This window comes from Bos taurus, chromosome 8, assembly GCF_002263795.3.
Source record: "Bos taurus isolate L1 Dominette 01449 registration number 42190680 breed Hereford chromosome 8, ARS-UCD2.0, whole genome shotgun sequence".
Taxonomy (NCBI): domain Eukaryota; kingdom Metazoa; phylum Chordata; class Mammalia; order Artiodactyla; family Bovidae; genus Bos; species Bos taurus.
Window position 1 is genome coordinate 65,021,595 of NC_037335.1, and position 20,037 is coordinate 65,041,631.

Consider the following 20,037-nt stretch of genomic DNA (forward strand, 5'->3'; position numbering starts at 1 on the left):
TAGATAGTTAGTGGATTGACTGTTTTGCAAGTAAAATCAATCTGTAGCAGTCCACTCTTTGTAGCTCATTTCTCTCAGTTCTGAGATCTGGAGCAATTAGAGTACCTGTGGAATACTTTCTCCCCTCCCCCAACCCCAGAACAATCTCTAAGGTTAATTATGTACCACGAGTTAAAGAGGCATTGCCAGGAGTAATGAGAGGAAAATGCATATCACCACAGGGAGATATTCTCAACTCAATTTCTAAATTGAATTTTTTTTTTTTTTTTACAGGCTGCAAAATACAAGCTGGCAGCTCTGCCTGTGGCAGGTGCACTCATCGGAGGAGTGGTGGGGGGTCCGATTGGCCTCCTTGCAGGCTTCAAAGTGGCAGGAATTGCAGCTGCACTTGGTGGTGGGGTGTTGGGCTTCACAGGTGGAAAATTGATACAAAGAAGGAAACAGAAAATGATGGAGAAGCTCGCTTCCAGCTGTCCAGATCTCCCCAGCCAAACTGACAAAAAATGTAGTTAAAAACCAAACTTCAGTATTATTGGTGCCAACATGTCTATCCTAATGATGACCTTCGCTGCTGTTGGACACCCAGTCAGCTTTCAGAACATGATTGTATCCAAAAAGTGGCTGTAGATGCTCAAGTGGGATTGAACTGTGATAAGAGGATATATTTTGTTGTTTGCTGGGGTATTAATGGGGATGTGAGAAACTGAGGAGCCTGGACTGAGGGTGTACAATATTTGTCAGATAAAGTTAAAGAACTGCCAGGGAGTAGGTTTTCTACTTGGAAATGTGAAAACCAAACCTATAACTTTGATCAGGACTTGTGATCTGTGGACATGTTGGATTATGGAAGGACTGTTTTCAGAATAGTTTCTTCCATGACCCTGACTTAGAGACTCCAAGGCTAAGCATATTGTAAATATGCTTCTTTAACTCCTAAATATACATTATTTAGACAGTTTAACAGAGAAAAGAATGGAAGTTCAGGAGCTTTTCACATCAAATAGGGAAATCAGAATGTAGCAAGGGGCCCAAGTGAACTACATAATGGAGTCCATTTGGTGAGCCCTATTGCTGTTTGGTCTAACACTGTTCTCCAGTAAAGGAAATAAATATTGTAAGAAAATGGGAAAAGAGGCCCAATTTCTCCTTCAGATATCTTAATTTGTGACACTAGCTTCTTCTCTGAAATCTTTCTTCTGCCTCTCTGTACATAAAGAACACAGAGTCTCAAGTCAGCCTATCTCTTAACACCTCAGATATCTAGTCCCCTCTGCCTTCCTGTAATTTTGAAAAGTTCTTTGACTTACGGGATGAATTCTACCAATGTGTAATGAAGACTTTTCTCATAGTCTGTTTTTTTTTTTTTTTTTTTTTGTGGTATTGTAGAGAGGGAGGTGTTGATCTCCAAACATTGTTAGAGTTTGGGCTAAAAAATAAGCAAGGTGGGGATAACCAGATCATTTCTTGGGGCATCTTACAATTTCAAGGGGCTCATGTACTTGCCATGCAGTGAGTCTTTGACCCTATTTCTTTTGTCTTTTCAGCTGGCAATTGGAGGAGCTAAGAACTAGCTTTCTACCTCACTTCCATTACTACCATCCTTTTCCCTAGGTTTTACTATCTCCTGTGCTTTCCTTCACTTTGTACAGCTGCCTTTCTTCCCAAGAATAGCATTTATGCTTGCCTTTTCTCACATTCAAGATTGATGATGGACAAGGCCTGGCACCAGGACTCAGTCCTGGTGGAGGATTTGTGGTGCTAATTTCAACACTTGACATTGATAGCAAGCATGACCCAGCCCAACCCAATATCTGTCTCAAATAGCAGAGAAATTTTAAATTTAGGAAAAAAGAATTTAAGATTATGGGCAGCCTCATCTTGTACCCTCAACTCATCTGAAGTAGGAAGGAACCACCTTTTGCCTTGTTCTTTATTCTATTCTGAGGACAGAGGAAAGGGCACCTATACCATAAAAGATGTGAGCTCTCTGCTCAGGAACCAGATGGATTCATCAGGTGGTTGAATGGTTTATCACTTCTCTCTTGCTGAGTTTACTCTTAATAACTTTTATTGATTGCTGCCTTTTACTTGTATGTCTAATCTAAAGAGACCTTTCTCTTTCATACTTTTTGCTTCTCACCAATGAATTCCAATGAGGCAACACACCATTTCGTATTGTCACTGAATAACTGGAAAACATATTGGTCCCTGCTGACTTATATCTTTAGTATAATACCAGGGAGGGAGTACTTTGAATAAGTGTCAGATTCTGATCCAGATTAGATACCTGTGAGGTTGGGATAATTACTTTTGAGCTCCACCTTTTTATGCTTTCTGATCCTTGCTGTCCCTTTAACACAGGATGTTCAAGTCAGAATGAGGATCAGAATTGCCCAGGGTGCTAATTTAAAACAGAATTCCTATACTTCAATCCCATGGGTTCTAATAATAGCCATTCTGATCCTGTCAGCTAAAATTATAAATTTAAGATATAGCTACATCAAGATTCAGCTGAACTGCTGAATTCTGTAATTCTAGCATTTACCCTTCAGCATAGCCCAGTCTTCATCACTGCATATTATTTCTGTTCTGCCAATCTAAAATTGGCTAGCTCACCATCTTAACAGCACTAGGATTCATTATACTGTCAGGCTGGTTTTACTCAAGACCTGTTGGAGGAAAGAGGCCTATTGTTGACCCTCACATTTTGTTTTGGGATCTTTCCTTTTCACTGAGCTAGTGTGGGCCATCAATGTATGTGCTCATATAGGCCTTGATTTTTTTTTTTTCCCACTGTTCACCAGGATGGGAATATTACTCTAGCTAGAGTAATATTTTATGCTTAGGTAAGTTACAGTCCTTTTTTAAAGTTTTATAATTTAAAATTATTTGGAAATTGTATCTAATTTCCTCGTTAAGAGAGCCTAATAGCCAACTTTTTGTAGAAATTTCTGTGTTTAATCAACTATGAATGATATACCTATAAACTGTAATGTGTTAGAAATATAAATTAGTCAGTATGACACAGAAACCAGTCTTAAAATTGGATTTAATGCCCTGTAGTATCAGATTAAATTTATCTTCTATATGATTCATGTATTATTTTTACTGCAGCAAGTTAGAAGTAAGGAACATTTTAAGTTCTTAAAATTTACTGAGGCTTATTTGGTTACAGGCAGCATTCCTACAGCCTTGTTGATATAATAACCTGAGAATTTATCTGTAGAGCAGAGACTGAAACTTTCTGGTTATAATCTATAGTTAAAAAAATGCATTTATATAAAAACTCAGCATATGCATTATGGAACAATACTTTATGTTCAGTGTAGTTTGTTTTTTATTGTTTTGGCTTTTAAAATATGCTAGTTAGGCAGTGGCACCCCACTCCAGTCCTTTTGCCTGGAAAATCCCCTGGGTGGAGGAGCCTGGTGGGCTGCAGTCCATGGGGTCGCTAAGAGTCAGACACGACTGAGCAACTTCACTTTCACTTTTCACTTTCACGCTTTGGAGAAGGAAATGGCAACCCACTCCAGTGTCCTTGCCTGGAGGGTCCCAGGGACGGGGGAGCCTGGTGGGCTGCCGTCTATGGGGTCGCACAGAGTCGGACACGACTGAAGCGACTTAGCAGCAGCAGCAGTTGTAACCTATGAAATTGATTTCATTATCTACCAGTAGGTGTTGACATTTAGTTTCTAAAAAGAAAAAAAAAAAAACCCTTATAGAGGAACTGATACTTATGGAATATTTTCTGTTGGTCAGGCACTTCACTAGGCATTTTATAGGTAAAGAAACCGGGTCTCAGAGAAACTAATTTGCAGACAGTTATTCAACTGCAAAAAGGTGAAGTCAGGATGTAAACTAGGTCTGTTGAACTACAAAAACTTCTGTACTCTCATACTGTGCTGCTTCTGTATATAAAATTGTGATGGGCTAGTCACTCTGCTTCACCCAAACACCCATGTATTCTTTAAGGTAGGCTTGGTTTGAAATTACATGTGCCATTCATTTACACTTTTCTTAAAATCTTCTTTTTCATCACTGAATGTCCAGCAACCTCAGAGTTTTTAATGGTTCAGACAGTAAAGAATTTGCCTTCAGTGTAGGAGACCAGGGTTCGATTCCTGGGTCGGGAAGATCCCCTGGAGAAGGGAATGGCTACCCACTCCAATATTCTTGCCTGGAGAATTCCATGGATAGAGGTGCCAGGTGAGGCTGCAGTCCTTAGGGTCACAGAGAGTTGGACACAGCTAAGCGACTAACGCACACACATGCAATGCAGAAGTACATAGTGCTGAATCTGGTCCTTAGACTATAAAAGTGTTTCCATCCCACACATATCCTACACATTTCCTTATCTTTGTGGATCATAGTTATCACTTAAGCAGTGTTTTTTATATTGCATTTTAAAATAAACTCTGAAGTAATGTTTTAAAACAATTATAACTCATAGAGTTGAGTTATTATCCTTTACCATGGTACCCTTGCGAGGCCATGTACTTACTGTAGTGATGCTAGTATTACTTAGAATATTTTTGAAACTATTCTTTTGGAATTGGCTTTACAGACATTTTACAAATCATGTCAAAAAGCCACCTCAGTGTTTATTAGTCACAGATTATCCTCCTTTATCCTTATGACGTCTTCTTGCCTTAGTTTTGCTTTTCTTGTGCTGATTTAGCTCTTCTACCCACCTGTGCAGGAGCCAATAACCTAAGAAGCCCCAGAAGATGGGTGTGTTGGCCAGAGTTCCAGGAGCAAGAATTTTAGGTTATACTGAAACTGAGTGCTGTATAGGGAGAATTCTGTGAATCCAAAAACCACCCTCTGTGGGCTGCATAAGTGCCATAAGTAATTTGCACAGGAGTAAGGACTGAAGTATCTATGAATCACAAAAGGCTGTAGAAACTTAAGTATAAACAATTGTGTACAGCATTTTTCTCCAGTAAAAGTCACAGAAGCCAAACCAAGCCATTCTTTGTTCTCAGGGTCCCCTTTGCCCTTCATTGCTGCCACGCAAAATCTCTGGGAAGAAGGACAAAAAAGAGCTTGGGGAACTGGTTCTCCTGTAAAACGGCATTTTCTTCTCTTGTGATGAAGTATGACATGGTGGTGGCTATCAGTGCTCGAAACTTTAATTAGTGAGAAGCCTAATAAAAAATAGGGAAGCTTCCCTACTAGCCTAAATTAATGTAAACAGTTCAGGTTTTGTTTGTGTTTTTATCAACACGTCATGTTTCTAACAGGAGTTTCTTACTATTTATACTGATTAATTTGACACCATTTTACAAAGACACTTATTGGGTATTATAAACAATCAATGGTAAAAGATCCATATATTATCTATATTACTGCCCTCAGAAATTATTGGTATAGACAAGAAAAACATCTATGTAATATTAACAAAAATAAATTTATTTAAAAACATGAAAGGTGTCAAAGGCAAGTGATCTCCCCAAGGTTAAAGCTACTTAACACAAAAGTTAGAATTATAACCATGGTCCAAGAAAAAAATTCTCAAATAATTTAACTGAGTTTCTGTTATGCCATATCAAGTTGCTTGCTGAAGTTTGTGGTCTTTCAGACCAACATTAACATTCCAAATCAGTCAACAGCTCTAGTGGAAAGAGAATTCGCTGGGGAATCAGGTCAGGGTTTTAGTTTCGTCTTTGTCTATTGTAGTAAGCTTTTACCCAGGGTGGCTGCTTTCTCCCATTCTCAGCCAGGGATTCCCCCAACCTAACATTGTCCATTCTTTATATTTAGCCTCCTCCTGGGTCTTGTCAACTGTTTGAATATTAGTTTTTTTCATTTCTTATATCTATTCATAGCCATCACTCTAGTAAAAGACTATATTACCTCACATCCCCTACCTCATCCTCCCCAACCGTAGACCATTCCTCACATCACTGCCACAAAAGTCATCTTTTATTTTTTGTTGAAATATTTTCAGCAGCTCCTATTGAATAGCCGATCAAGTTTTTCCCTTCCATATTTTGGCCCCAGCTTGTCTCTTCAGACTCACTACTCACCATATGACAGTGCCACTGAAAACCAGACATTCTATAAGAATGATTTTAAGGTTTTCTGTGGTGAAGGGACAAAATGGTTATAAACTATGTTTACATTTTTTCCAGACTAATTTCTGTAACATTACATTTTACAAAACTAACCAGCTGAGTTTTGTTTAAGCTTTTGAACAAGCCTAAAAGCTGTTTCCTAAGGAGAAGAAATCTTTTGTCCCCCCCCACCCCCCGCCCCAAGAAGAAAGTATATTCAATTTCTTAACCTTCAAACAATGTCAGTCTTGCCACCTGTGCATTGGATAGGCAAAGCCATGAGGATTTTAATTTAGCAGCATAGATACTCCAGACTAGAATTGACTATTGTCAAGCTCCTCTGAGAAACTTGACTGATCAATATTTGAGGAAAGCACTCAAGAGTACTTCTCAAGTACTAGAGATTAGTATTTCTTAAGTACTAGAGATTGGTTAATCACTAAAAAAGATGTTTACCTGGGTTTCATTAATTAACCCCCCAATGATGTCTTCCATTTTATTATTAAAACCTTTGGTGTTAGCAAGGGTCAGCACAAGAAAAGGTCCAACAGAGAATTTCTACAATTCTGTATAGCCTCCTAAATTTACTTGTTGTGTTGCTGAGTGGTGCTTATATAAGGAAACATGCAATAAATTCACTTGTTCAACAAACATTTAACTGAATGCCTGTTTTATGTTAGGTGTCAGTGCCATGTGTAGAAAAATATTAGACCTATAGAATCTACCCTTATAAACCATTCAGGCTAATGAATTCAGACACTCAAAGCAAGTAAATCACCGTAAAACATGGTAAGTACCCTAAAAAAGGAGAGCAAAGTATGAAGATACAGAGAATGGAGTGACTTGTTCTGCCTGGAAAAGAAGGGGAAGACTTTTTAGAACATGGGGTATTTGAGCAGTGCTCCAAAGAAGAATATGCCTGACTGAAGACCGGATTTGTAAGCTTTTAAATGGCAAAAGAATTGCAAGTACAAAGGGTTCAAAACATGAACAAGTATAGTGTGCTTAGAGAAAACGAAGGAGTTAAATGTGAGTGATGAAGCTGGTTAGATGAGTATACAGACCAGGGTAGTTTTTATACGTGTGTGTATGTATTTAATATATACATTTAATAATTATTTGTTTAAATGGATTCTTTGTGTCAGATAAGATTGTTACAACCCTCTAAGTTCTTCGCTTTGCCTTCCTTGCCAGAGAAGTTAGTAATAAAACTCACCTTTGCCTGGGCTCTTGGTACATTCAGCATATTTGCTGTTCTTCCCCACGTGTAAGAAATGATTTGTGCTTTCTGGCCTCTGTTGTGAGATCCCCTGCTTGACACAGAATGTCTGCTTTCTTCCTATCCTGTTATTCATTCCGTAAATATTTATTGAAAACCCACTGAGAAAATAGTCATGAAATTTACTTTTGCTTTTTTAGTGTCCAAGACCTTCATGGCCCCGTTTCCCTTCTCTATGTGAGTATTTCTTGACAACTGCAGTTCACTTGGCTTTCATTTTCACTTGGGGCTAATTCTGCAGTGTTTTATAACTTAATAGGTATAAAATTCTTTCATTTGTGGTAGTGTGATCTCTCCAACTAGAATGCTAGCTTCTTACAGGGCAGGGACTGTATCATCTGCTTCTTAGAGTATTTTACAACAAAGTACAGTGATGAGAAGGGAAAAAGGAGCTATACCCCTGTTAGTGACTTCTTGATGATGAGTAATGAGGTCATGGCATGTGTGTTTTGCTGTTCACAGAGATGTGTATTGAAATGTTAAAAAGCTTTCTAAGACATACCAAGCCTTTGCTCAGCCCTCACTTTTGTATATTAACATAGGAATGAATGATGCAACAGAAGAAATCTGGAAAACATCTCTGGGACTTGGATATCATGAACTGAAAATTTCAGAATTTAGAGGTAAAGGTATTTCTCTTTTTCCAATTAAAAGTCATGAGTTAGAAGAGAAGATATAAATCACTGAAGCAATGATGTGGGAGAATTGGGTTATTTTCTGTCTTACCATAGAATTAGTGGTGTCAGAATAATAGGAACCCAAGAATTTATAATCTGATGGTATAGTATTGAAATAGAATAGTGCCAGGAATTTAATTGCTCTGTCCGGCAAGCAGAGATTGGAATTAGGTAAGGGCAAGGTTCAAGTTAGGAAGTAGACATTTGACAGGATTTGAACCAAGGTTTCTAATACTCAGAGTCATGCCTCTGAGTTAATAGGAATGAAGAGGAATGAAGTGCTCTTCACTTACTAATTCTCCATAGGTCTTAGTTTCTTTTCTTTCCTTTCTAGGTTTTATTGTTTGTAACAGATTGCTGCCTCTTTTCTGGGTTAGGGTGGGGGTCAACAATTCAGGACTTCCTTAGTGATCCCCTCCTTGCATCCCCAACTCCCCGTTGGTAACTTACCCATCTTACAGGGTGGTTATGAAGATTTTAACATTTATATATATCGAGTGCCTAAATGGAGCCTGGCTCATAGTAACTACAAATGTTAGTTGCTACTGTTATTGTTGTAGCTATTATTTTTCCCTGAAGTTTAAAGGAAAGGCACATTAATGAAAAATTAACGTGAATAGTATTAGGGAGACACCTAAAATGAGTGGAAAGTGGAAATGTTAGTCGTTCGTCATGTCCGACTCTTTTTGATCCTGCCAGGCTCCTCTGTCAATGGAAATCTCTAGACAAGAATACTGAGTGGGTAGCCATTCCTTTTTCCAGGGGATGAATTCTTAAAATAACTTTTTAAAATGACTTAGTTACTAAGAAGTGGTATAATGATGACAGATGCTTGATAGAAAGTAAATCTTAATCTCAATTAAGAATGATACCCAAACGTGAAAAGGTGTGGCTCAGACGGTAAAGAACCTGCGTCCTATGTGGGAGACCCAGGTTTGATCCTGGGGTCGGGAAGATCCCCTGGAGAAGGAAATGGCAACCCACTCCAGTATTCTTGCCTGGGAAATCCCATGGACAGAGGAGCCTGGCAGGCTGCAATCCATGCGTCACAAAGAGTTGGACTGAGCAACTGACACACACACTTAGTAACAGGGTGATCATCTATTCCAATTTGTCTTGATTTACATCTCTTGTCATGGTGGAATTATTGTTTAATGCTCCCTTTCACTCTCAAATGACTTCAATTGGATAAAAAAAATTATACTGTCACCCTAGTTACACTGAGAGTGGAAGTAAGTGTGAAATTACAAAACAAAACAAAACAAAAACAAAAACCCTGTATAATTTATAGTTTTTAGGCTCAGATTAAAAAAAAAAAAAGAAAAGGCATCCTAAGGTTAGCGAGAACCTGTATATGTGATCATGAAGTACTACCAGCAGTCTTTGAGGAACTAGGAAATAAAACATGCCAGAACACTGAGCTTGGGCAAAAGTCTAAAATCCAGGCATAAAACTGGATTCCAGACAGCAGGGAATTTACCTTCTAATCCTAGGAAATTTCTGAAGTGGACTATTCAGCATTGTTTTAAATCAGAAAGCCGTGCTCATCATGAAAGCATGAAGAATTATGAAGAACTGATTAAGTCAGAATAGAGGCCTTGTTTTTTTCCCTTACTATGTGCATAGCCAGAGATGTCCTGCGCTATCCCTCTTCTTGGGCAGTGGTTAGGGCAAGATAACAATCACTATACACGTAGTGTCAGGAGGGCATACAGCTTTCTGCCTGGAACGCATCCCAATAAGTAAAACACATGAGACACAGCACAGATAGGCTGTTATCTCTTACCTGAGTGGCTGAGTTGGGAAGGAAACAACAGGGCAGTAATTACTAGTAACACTTTGCTACTGAAGTAAGACACTAATAGAAAATCACAGCAGCCTCTATTAATATAATGGGGCTTCCCAGGTGGCACAAAGAATCCTCCTGCCAAAGCAGGAGACTTAAGAGATACAAGTTTGATCCTTGAGTCTGGAAGATCCCCTGGAGTAGGAAATGGCAACCCATTCCAGGATTCTTGCTTGGAGAATCCCATGGACAGTCCGTGGGGTTGCAAAGAGTTGGACACCATTGAGCATGCACATACGTATTAATGTAATTCTCCTAGAGGGAAGAAGTTTAGGAAAGTATAGTTCTTTCTGTTCCTAGGCAAGAAAACCACTTCTTATGGGAAGATTCCCTTGACCCCCAAGGCTTCACACATACCTCCATGCCCCTGTGATTAACTCAGAACAGCACCTAAAACAGTCTAATATAATTTTTACTTATCTGTTTTGCTCCTTCACTCAACTTGGAAGTCAGTGACAGTAGGGGCAATCTCTTAATCACTGTTGTATCCTTATCCGGGAAATAGTAGATTCAGTTCAGTTCAGTTGCTCAGTCGTGTCTGACTCTTTGCGATGCCATGAATTGCAGCACCCCAGGCCTCCTTGTCCATCACCAACTCCCAGAGTCTACCCAAACCCATGTCCATTGAGTCGGTGATGCCATCCAGCCATCTCATCCTCTCTTGTCCCCTTCTCCTCCTGCCCCCAATCCCTCCCAGCATCAGAGTCTTTTCCAATGAGTCAACTCTTCGCATGAGGTGGCCAAAGTACTGGAGTTTCAGCTTTAGCATTCCTTCCAAAGAACACCCAGGACTGATCTCCTTTAGAATGGACTGGCTAGATCTCCTTGCAGCCCAAGGGACTCTCAAGAGTCTTCTCCAACACCACAGTTCAAAGCATCAATTCTTCGGCACTCAGCTTTCTTCACAGTCCAACTCTCACATCCATATATGACCACTGGAAAAACCATAGCCTTGACTAGACGGACCTTTGTTGGCAAAGTAATGTCTCTGCTTTTTAATATGCTATCTAGGTTGGTCATAACTTTCCTTCCAAGGAGTAAGCATCTTTTAATTTCATGGCTGCAATCACCATCTGCAGTGATTTTGGAGCCCCCCAAAATAAAGTCTGACACTGTTTGCACTGTTTCCCCATCTATTTGCCGTGAAGTGATAGGACCAGATGCCATGATCTTTGTTTTCTGAATCTTGAGCTTTAAGCCAACTTTTTCACTCTCCTCTTTCACTTTCATCAAGAGGCTTTAGAGTTCCTCTTCACTTTCTGCTATAAGGGTGGTATCATCTACATATCTGAGGTTATTGATATTTCTCCCGGCAAGCTTGATTCCAGCTTGTGTTTCTTCCAGTCCAGCGTTTCTCATGATGTACTCTGCATATAAGTTAAATAAGCAGGGTGACAATATACAGCCTTGACGTACTCCTTTTCCTATTTGGAACCAGTCTGTTGTTACATGTCCAGTTCTAACTGTTGCTTCCTGACATGCATACAGGTTTCTCAAGAGACAGGTCAGGTGGTCTGGTATTCCCATCTCTTTTAGAATTTTCCACAGTTTATTGTGATCCACACAGTCAGAGGCTTTGGCATAGTCAATAAATCAGAAGTAGATGTTTTTCTGGAACTCTCTTGCTTTTTCCATGATCCAGTGGATGTTGGCAATATGATCTCTGGTTCCTCTGCCTTTTCTAAACCAGCTTGAACATCTGGAAGTTCACGGTTCACATATTCCTGAAGCCTGGCTTGGAGAATTTTGAGCATTACTTTACTAGCATGTGAGATGAGTGAAATTGTGTGGTAGTTTGAGCATTCTTTGGCATTGCCTTTCTTTGGGATTGGAATGAAAACTGACCTTTTCCAGTCCTGTGGCCACTGCTGAATTTTCCAAATTTGCTGGCATATTGAGTGCAGCACTTTCTTTTTTTTTTATTTTTAAACTTTACATAATTGTATTAGTTTTGCCAAATATCAAAATGAATCCATCACAGGATACATGTGCTCCCCATCCTGAACCCTCCTCCCTCCTCCCTCCCCATACCATCCCTCTGGGTCGTCCCAGTGCACTAGCCCCAAGCATCCAGTATCGTGCATTGAACCTGGACTGGCATCTTGTTTCATACATGATATTTTACATGTTTCAATGCCATTCTCCCAAATCTTCCCACCCTCTCCCTCTTCCCACAGAGTCCATAAGACTGTTCCATACATCAGCGTCTCTTTTGCTGTCTCGTACACACAGGGTTATTGTTATCATCTTTCTAAATTCCATATATATGCGTTAGTATACTGTATTGGTGTTTTTCCTTCTGGCTTACTTCACTCTGTATAATAGGCTCCAGTTTCATCCACCTCATTAGAACTGATTCAAATGAATTCTTTTTAGTGGCTGAGTAATACTCCATTGTGTATATGTACCACAGCTTTCTTATCCATTCATCTGCTGATGGACATCTAGGTTGCTTCCATGTCCTGGCTATTATAAACAGTGCTGCGATGAACATTGGGGTACACGTGTCTCTTTCCCTTCTGGTTTCCTCAGTGTGTATGCCCAGCAGTGGGATTGCTGGATCATAAGGCAGTTCTATTTCCAGTTTTTTAAGGAATCTCCACACTGTTCTCCATAGTGGCTGTACTAGTTTGCATTCCCACCAACAGTGTAAGAGGGTTCCCTTTTCTCCACACCCTCTCCAACATTTATTATTTGTAGACTTTTGGATCGCAGCCATTCTGACTGGTGTGAAATGGTACCTCATAGTGGTCTTGATTTGCATTTCTCTGATAATGAGTGATGTTGAGCATCTTTTCATGTGTTTGTTAGCCATCTGTATGTCTTCTTTGGAGAAATGTCTATTTAGTTCTTTGGCCCATTTTTTGATTGGGCCATTTGAGTGCAGCACTTTCACAGCATCATCTTTCAGGATTTAAAGTAGCTCAACTGGAATTCTATCACCTCTACTAGCTTTGTTCATAGTGATGCTTTCTAAGGCCCACTTGAAATTCCAGGATGTCTGGCTCTAGGTGAGTGATCACACCATCGTGATTATCTTGGCCATGAAGATCTTTTTTGTACAGTTCTTCTGTTTTGCCAAGAGAACGCACTGATCATAGCAAACACCGTCTTCTAACAACACAAGAGAAGACTCTACACATGGACATTACCAGATGGTCAACACCGAAATCAGACTGATTATATTCTTTGCAGCCAAAGATGGAGAAGCTCTGTACAGTCAGCAAATATAAGACTGGGAGCTGACTGTGGCTCAGATCATGAGCTCCTTATTGCCAAATTCAGACTTAAATTGAAGAAAGTAGGGAAAACCACTAGACCATTCAGGTATGACCTAAATCAAATCCCTTATGATTATACAGTGCAAGTGAGAAATAGATTTAAGGGACTAGATCTGATAGATAGAGTGCCTGATGAACTATGGACGGAGGTTTGTGACATTGTACAGGAGACAGGGATCAAGACCATCCCCATGGAAAAGAAATGCAAAAAAGCAAAATGGCTGTCTGGGGAGGCTTTACAAATAGCTGTGAAAAGAAGAGAAGTGAAAAGCAAAGGAGAAAAGGAAAGATATAAGCATCTGAATGCAGACTTCCAAAGAATAGCAAGAAGAGATAAGAAAGCCTTCCTCAGCGATCAGTGCAAATAGAGAACAGTAGATTAATTCTTGCCAAATGGTTAAGTGTATGTTTTGTAAACCACATGTGGTATTTTGTCAATTCACTCTAGTCTGTCCTTCCACAAGGCTGAGTGACTGAGCTAGGGGTCAAATCCACCTCACAGAAAATGTGTCATGTTCATGGGAAAGTTTCCAGCACTTCTGTAGGACTCTGCACTGCCCAAACGGGCACTCCAGTGTCATTCTGAAAGTTATGTATCTGTTGGTTGGTGTAAGATTTTAATCTCTTCTAGGATAAAACTCTTAAGACTCCATAATCAATATAGGATATAGGATGAAATGTGACTAGCTGTCAGATAATTGGGATTCATAGATGATATAACCAAGTCCATTCCAGTTATGGGGATGCTTTGTTGTCCCTTATTCATTCATTCATTATGTAATTTGACTTTTTTTTCCCCATCACATAGTAATTAATCATTTAACAGTGCTCTAAGGTGCTGGGAATCAAAGATGGAGCAGTTTGTGCTTCCAGAGCCAGCCTTCACATGGTGATTAGGAAAAGGGATACATTACTTCCAACTTCTTTTAGACTAGGTGTTCTAAAACACTTAAATAAAGGGCTGTGGGACCACGACAGGTGGTAACGGTCCTGGGCATTGAAGGATGGATAGAAGGATTTATGAGGCGAGGTGGGGAGAGGCGGGGAGTAAAGGGAGCACTTTCGGGGCACAATTTGCAAGCAGCACTCTTCCTCTTTCAGTGTCTCCAAAACCTGCTCTCTGAAGGCAGGCTGGCCCTTCCCCAGTGTGCTCTGCAAGAGCTTTGATGCTTTAGCTAAAGGCTGGGTCTGTTACCAGCACATGGATTCATACAGCGTCCCATGCTGAGTCAGGTACAGTTAAATAATCTAAAAAATAACTGTAAAACTGGAACATCTTGTGACTCTGGTCATCTGAATTTTGAGTCAAATATTCATGACAAATAAAAAGTCTCAAATGTAGAATATTTTAGAAATATAGTTTTATTACTCGGAAATACATACAAAAATTCAAACACAGCTAAAAAACAGTTGCCAAGCAGCAGTCCTATCCAACCTGTTTTAATGAACACATAAAAGTTATAATCAGCATAAGACAATTTAAGTTCTAAAACAACTTACTGTCTTCAGGGTCTTTAAATATTGAGCTTAAAACTGATTATTCTTTACAGCTGTTTAATCATCCCCCCAACTATAAACTACTAACTGTAATGGTTTTGAAAACTGGAAAAATACTTGTCCATTTCTAGTCTTCTGTTACCTTATGATCTTCATGGTGTCTTAAAAATTCCCAGCAGTTGCTGACAGAAAGCATTTGCAACATCCAGCAGCTGACTGTGATACTGGAGTTTGGGCCTAAGAGCCCTAAAACTATTCAAGGTGGCAAAATTTTTACTTCCTATTTTTTCAGTTTTGCTTATGTCATTTTTTTGTCCAAGCAGACTAGGTCTCTTTGTCAGAGAAAAAAATAGAAAGTGAGTTACTGTTTTTCCTGATTGTAGATCCAGTATACTCCTTTATCTCTTTTTCTTTTTGCTGTGATTCAGGTTTTAAAATATTTTTTGGCAGTGTTAGTGTTTTCTGCACATTTAAACTCATTCTGAGCTTTAACATATCTAACACTGTTTTATATTTCACTTTACTCTTTTCGGGCCTTATCATGCCAGTTTTTCCTTCTTTTATATGTAACCTTTGACAAATTGACTTCATCAGAGAGCTCTCCATGAGATGCTTTAGTTGCCCATTCTCTGCCTTCTTCTCTAGGTTCATTTAACTTTTAACAAATGTTCAGAATTTCATCTAAAGTAAGTTCACCCTTTTATGGTCCCCCTCACTACTGTAACTATTTAAAAAAAACAAACAACTGGAAAAGGTAGTGGGCTGACAAGCAGTAGGGCCTGCTTTTAATTTTGGTTTTGCAACTTGACTGTGTTCTTCAGTCTAGTCTAGCATCCTTTCTTTCACAGCTGAGGAGCCTGAGGCCTGGAGTAGATTGGATATCCTCTGATACGCTGAGATTCAGAGGAGAAGTCTAAATTTTAAGTTCTTAGATTCCTGAAGTTCTCTTTCTACATCCAGCTGGTGACAAATGCCTGTGGGACCTCTTGTATTTGTTTCTCTCCATCTCTGCTGTCCCTGTCTTAGCTCTGCCTTTCTTTCTCCTCCACTGAACTCATTTAATTATCTTGAGACCTCTGTTACAGTGTTATGAACATACTGACTTGCTTAAATTTGTTGATGGATCTCCACTGGCTATAAGACAGAGTAAAAACCTCTTCCTTAGCTTGGCATACAAGGCCCTACACAATCAGCTCCAACTTACTTTCCCATTGTCCTAGCCACAGGCCTCCTCCCCGCCCCAACCCTGCACTAGCCCTGTGGCAAGAACTTACTTTCTCTAATGCATTTCTACTATTTTGCACTTGAGCTTGTTAGTGACTTTACAAAACTGGGCACCAAATCCTGATGAGTGCTGAGCATTTCAGGTATAAAAATTACCCAACGTCACTGCATATCTCATTCATTCAGTAAACATTTATTGATGTTTATTGTCCCGATACAGGCATAAAATTTAGTATCCTTGCATGCCCTCCGTGGCTTCACACTCTGGAGAAGGCAGGGCTACAGTCTAATAAGCCCCCATATGCATAAATGCTAAATAAAGCCTCAAATCCACTTACTTTAACAAGCCACTTAGATCACACTGTGTTATCTTAGATCACACTGAACATGTGTTCTTCAGGGCCTTTATCATGACTACTCTCAAACCAATTCTTTGCAACCCAATTCTTAAGCATTATCTTCTGTTTACTATTTTTTTTAAGTCAATTAAAGGATTACAAATTTATTCCAGTCAATTGCAGATGCTGCTTTTGGTTTTGTATGCTTGCTTGTTTAATATTTCTAGGTTTTCATTCTGACCACCTCAAATTTGGTCCATCTTCTGACTTGAAGACTGTAGCTCTGATTTCAAAGTTACTGATTAAAAGCAATGGAGAGAACAGAACTAAGGCCCAAACTTTAGGAAGCTCTGTCCTGCTTTTCTAGCATTTTCTATTAAACATGCCCCATACTACCTTATTAACATTTATTAGTCTAAATGAAATGATGGGTAAGTCATGCATAACAAAGAATTTTAGACTGATTTTTAAAAATAACAATCATTAAATATCTATTATAAATATTTATTTTAAAAGAATTGAAACATGTTACATATATTACATACTACATATAATGGCACATGTCAGCCTTTTAAGCTTAAAAATAATCTTTCCCCAAACTGGGATTGACTTAGACTCCAAGTATAAAATGACTCTTGGCCTATAGCACCAACCCAGGCCCAGAGGAAAGCCAATTTTGAACCTGTCCTCTGGCATTGGGCTTCCTGATATGACACCGAGGGTCTTCTCCCTCTGGTTTTGCTCCCCGGCAGTACTGAGGCCTGGCACAGGGACCCATTTGACTGAACGCTGCAGGCCTAGGAAATCAGGGAATCTAGAGGACGCAGGGTCCTCCTTAACAATTTTACAATGAAAAAAAAAATGTGCCTTATTGTCTTTGCTTTTGATCTATACAACTAGAACAAGACTACATGATGGAAGAAGGTTAGAATTACTGAAATACATTTTCTCCGCTGGTTTTTCTCTTTGGAAATTTAAAAGTGTCATGATAGGAGGAGCCTTAAAAGTCATCTAGTTCAATACTGGTAATCTGTTCCACTAGTATCTCCTTTTCCTCAGATTTAGGTATAATTCAAAGTTTTAAATGCCATCCATATGCCACTTTGTTAGACAAACACATAGAAATTTAATAACACTTTTCATTTTTTTTCTTAATTTATAAGGACAATTCCTGCCAAATGTTCTGGCTTATGGCTCTCCTCCTCTTCATAGTATGTTTAAGTTGCACATTAAGAATCCAAAAAATACCACTATGGAATTTTCATAAGCAATATCCAACTAATCAGTAAAACACAGTACACAGTGTGAAAATTTTAATTTATTCCCCCTCCCCCCAGCCATCCAGAATATATACCCCTTTGAGAAATGTGAGAACTAAAAATACCAACAGAGTTGATCTATATAGAGAAAAGAATGAAAAACACATACTACACAGGAAACATCCCCTAAGTCCTCCCTAGCCTAGTAGTGCAAGTTAATGGTATATATCTGGCAGTCTCACCTTTCACTTGATGTATAAAGATTTTACAGGACAGATTTAAAGTAAAGATAGGCCTCTGATTTTTATTTATTTATTTTTAAACCTAGCAGATTTTTTTAAAAGAGGCTATATTAAATGACAATACATTTTGAGTCGGGGAGAGAAAAAATTAAAAAACCCAAAACTTCTTTCAGTTTATTCAAAATAAAAATACACATAGAATTATGAAAATATAGGTTTACTATTTCCACCATGTAAGTTGATGCTGCTGTTTGAAAGGCTTGCAAATTGTTTTTCCAAGTTTTTAAAGCTCATCTCGATCCCTCAATAGAGTATACCTATATTCACTGGGTGCTAGTTTCTGGAAGGAGCTCTCAGGTGGACTGCTTGCGACATCCTGGACTTCCTACATGGGAAAGAATAAAACATTTTTATATCAATATATTTTATAGTTATATTTTAATAGGAGTATTAGATGCATGGTAATTGCCCTATAATTATTTATTAAGAATCAATAAACTATAGCTACTATATGCCAAAGACAAGAGTTGAGTTTGAAATCTTGCTTTCCCTGTTTCAAATGCCCTTACTCAGATTCTCCAAGGCAGGGCTACCACAGAGCCATTAACCGTTGATCTGATGACAGTTACTGAGGTGTGGTGGAGAAACAAAACATCTGACACCTGGGTGCTTTCCTAGAATATTCTGTAGAAGGCAGTAAAATCCTAAGCTGCCAAAACCCTTCCATTTTACAAATGACTGCTAAGATTATTAAAGGCACCTGTAGCCTGGCAGGCAAGAGTCCATGGCATTGCAAAAGAGTTGGACACAACTTAGCAACTAAACAACAACAATTGTGGAGATAGAGATCTGGACGTCAGCAGTTACAAAAACCTAGTTGACGTAAAGAAGAAAAACACTTCAATACTGTTAAGAAACTTTTGTAGTATTTTACTTGTATACCAACAGTACGTAAAAATATCCAGTGGAAATATAAGAGTGACGGTGACGTAGAAGAATTTCAAAAGGACCGTGGAGTTTTTCCTTACATTGTGAGCTCAAGAGTAAACGTGATTATCATTGTTTTAATACTCCCTGTAGTTCACACAGGCACATGGTGCATGTGGTACACGATATATATACATATAAATATATAATGGCACACGGGAAGCAATGTCTTCACAGACTTTACTTCTTATACTTAGTTACATTCCCCTTCCCCAATACATTTATTATGTTTTGCTGAGATATGTTTGGTTTAATTAATCTGAAGCTATATTACTATGAAATGAACATGTATTTGGTGCCTACTGTGTATTAGTATGCAGAGATAAATAGAAGAAGCTGAGTATGTAATATAGAAATTGAAACAAATCAGGATAATACAATAATGGCAAGCCATATCTTTTCTTAATCTGATAGAATACTATGCAGGCCTACTTTGGGTTACTGCCAACAAAGTTTTCTTACATCTGTAGTTGCTTAATTATCAAAGAAAATCTGATCTCAGATTGCAAGGAAAAAAGCATGTTGTCAGATTCCCAAAAGTAACTGGTAACTCTGAACTTAATTTGACTCTTAAAAATTCACTTAGTTTTTATTTTTCTTTAATACTTGGTGGTTCTTTTGGCAAAAACAGTGTATTGACGTTCTGGGCATATGCAGTAAGTGTTTTGGTATATATATCATCTCTTGTATATATCATTCCCTCTCAGTATAATGGTAACAGACATGATATAAATCAGTAATGCATCAAAATGCAAATTTAGGGGTGTTTAACAAAGCAGGTACTTATACAGAATTTACAAGGTAACTTGGAACAGAAGAAAATTCTCAGGTTAAAAATATGTATCTGTATGTCAAGCAAATATAAAATTGTATTGGTAAACAGTTGTCAAGCATTCTACATCTCAAACGGAAAAGCTGCATTAAACTGTAAGTTTTGAGCATTATGAATACTGTGGTGATGAAGGCTCTTAAGATATCAAATCATTATTTTCTCTACAGTGTGGTGGTCACTCTCAGCCACAGTGGAAGGCTTAAGCAATTAATGCAATCCACTGATTTCTTTGCTAGTCTACCTGCTTCTAATTCCTACCTCCTACTTCTATATGAAGCTAACTGTATTTAACCCTTTTATGGCCATTTTCCACCAAGGACTTAACAGACAACCTTTGTTTATATGATCAAGGAACTATATTGTAATATTCTTACAACTTTTCTGAAGGTTTAAAATTTTTAAATAAACGTAATTTGTATATTATCTAGTTTGTTCAGAATTTTTTTACGGAAATATTCAAGACTGGAAACTCAAGCTTATGCAAGAGCTTCAGAGTCTTTTCAAGACTAATTGAAAAAG

General features: G+C 38.5%; 2 protein-coding genes across 6 annotated transcripts in view; one reads left to right on the plus strand and one right to left on the minus strand.

Annotated features, from left to right (window-relative positions):
• The window catches only part of STX17 (syntaxin 17), an 88,326-nt gene extending 68,385 nt beyond the window's left edge, over positions 1-19,941 (plus strand). For 3 of the 5 annotated variants that reach the window (XM_005210210.5, XM_005210212.5, XM_005210211.5), the window contains one exon: positions 274-19,941. In XM_005210210.5, the coding sequence (XP_005210267.1) occupies positions 274-513 (240 nt within the window). In that variant the 3' untranslated portion in view covers positions 514-19,941. The remainder of the gene's footprint in view (positions 1-273) is intronic. The other 2 variants (XR_009495475.1, NM_001034606.1) reach the window with 2 other exon arrangements.
• The window catches only part of ERP44 (endoplasmic reticulum protein 44), a 96,737-nt gene continuing 94,547 nt past the window's right edge, over positions 17,848-20,037 (minus strand). The window contains exon 12 of the mRNA NM_001035032.2: positions 17,848-18,084. Within this exon, the coding sequence (NP_001030204.1) occupies positions 17,983-18,084 (102 nt within the window). The 3' untranslated portion in view covers positions 17,848-17,982. The remainder of the gene's footprint in view (positions 18,085-20,037) is intronic.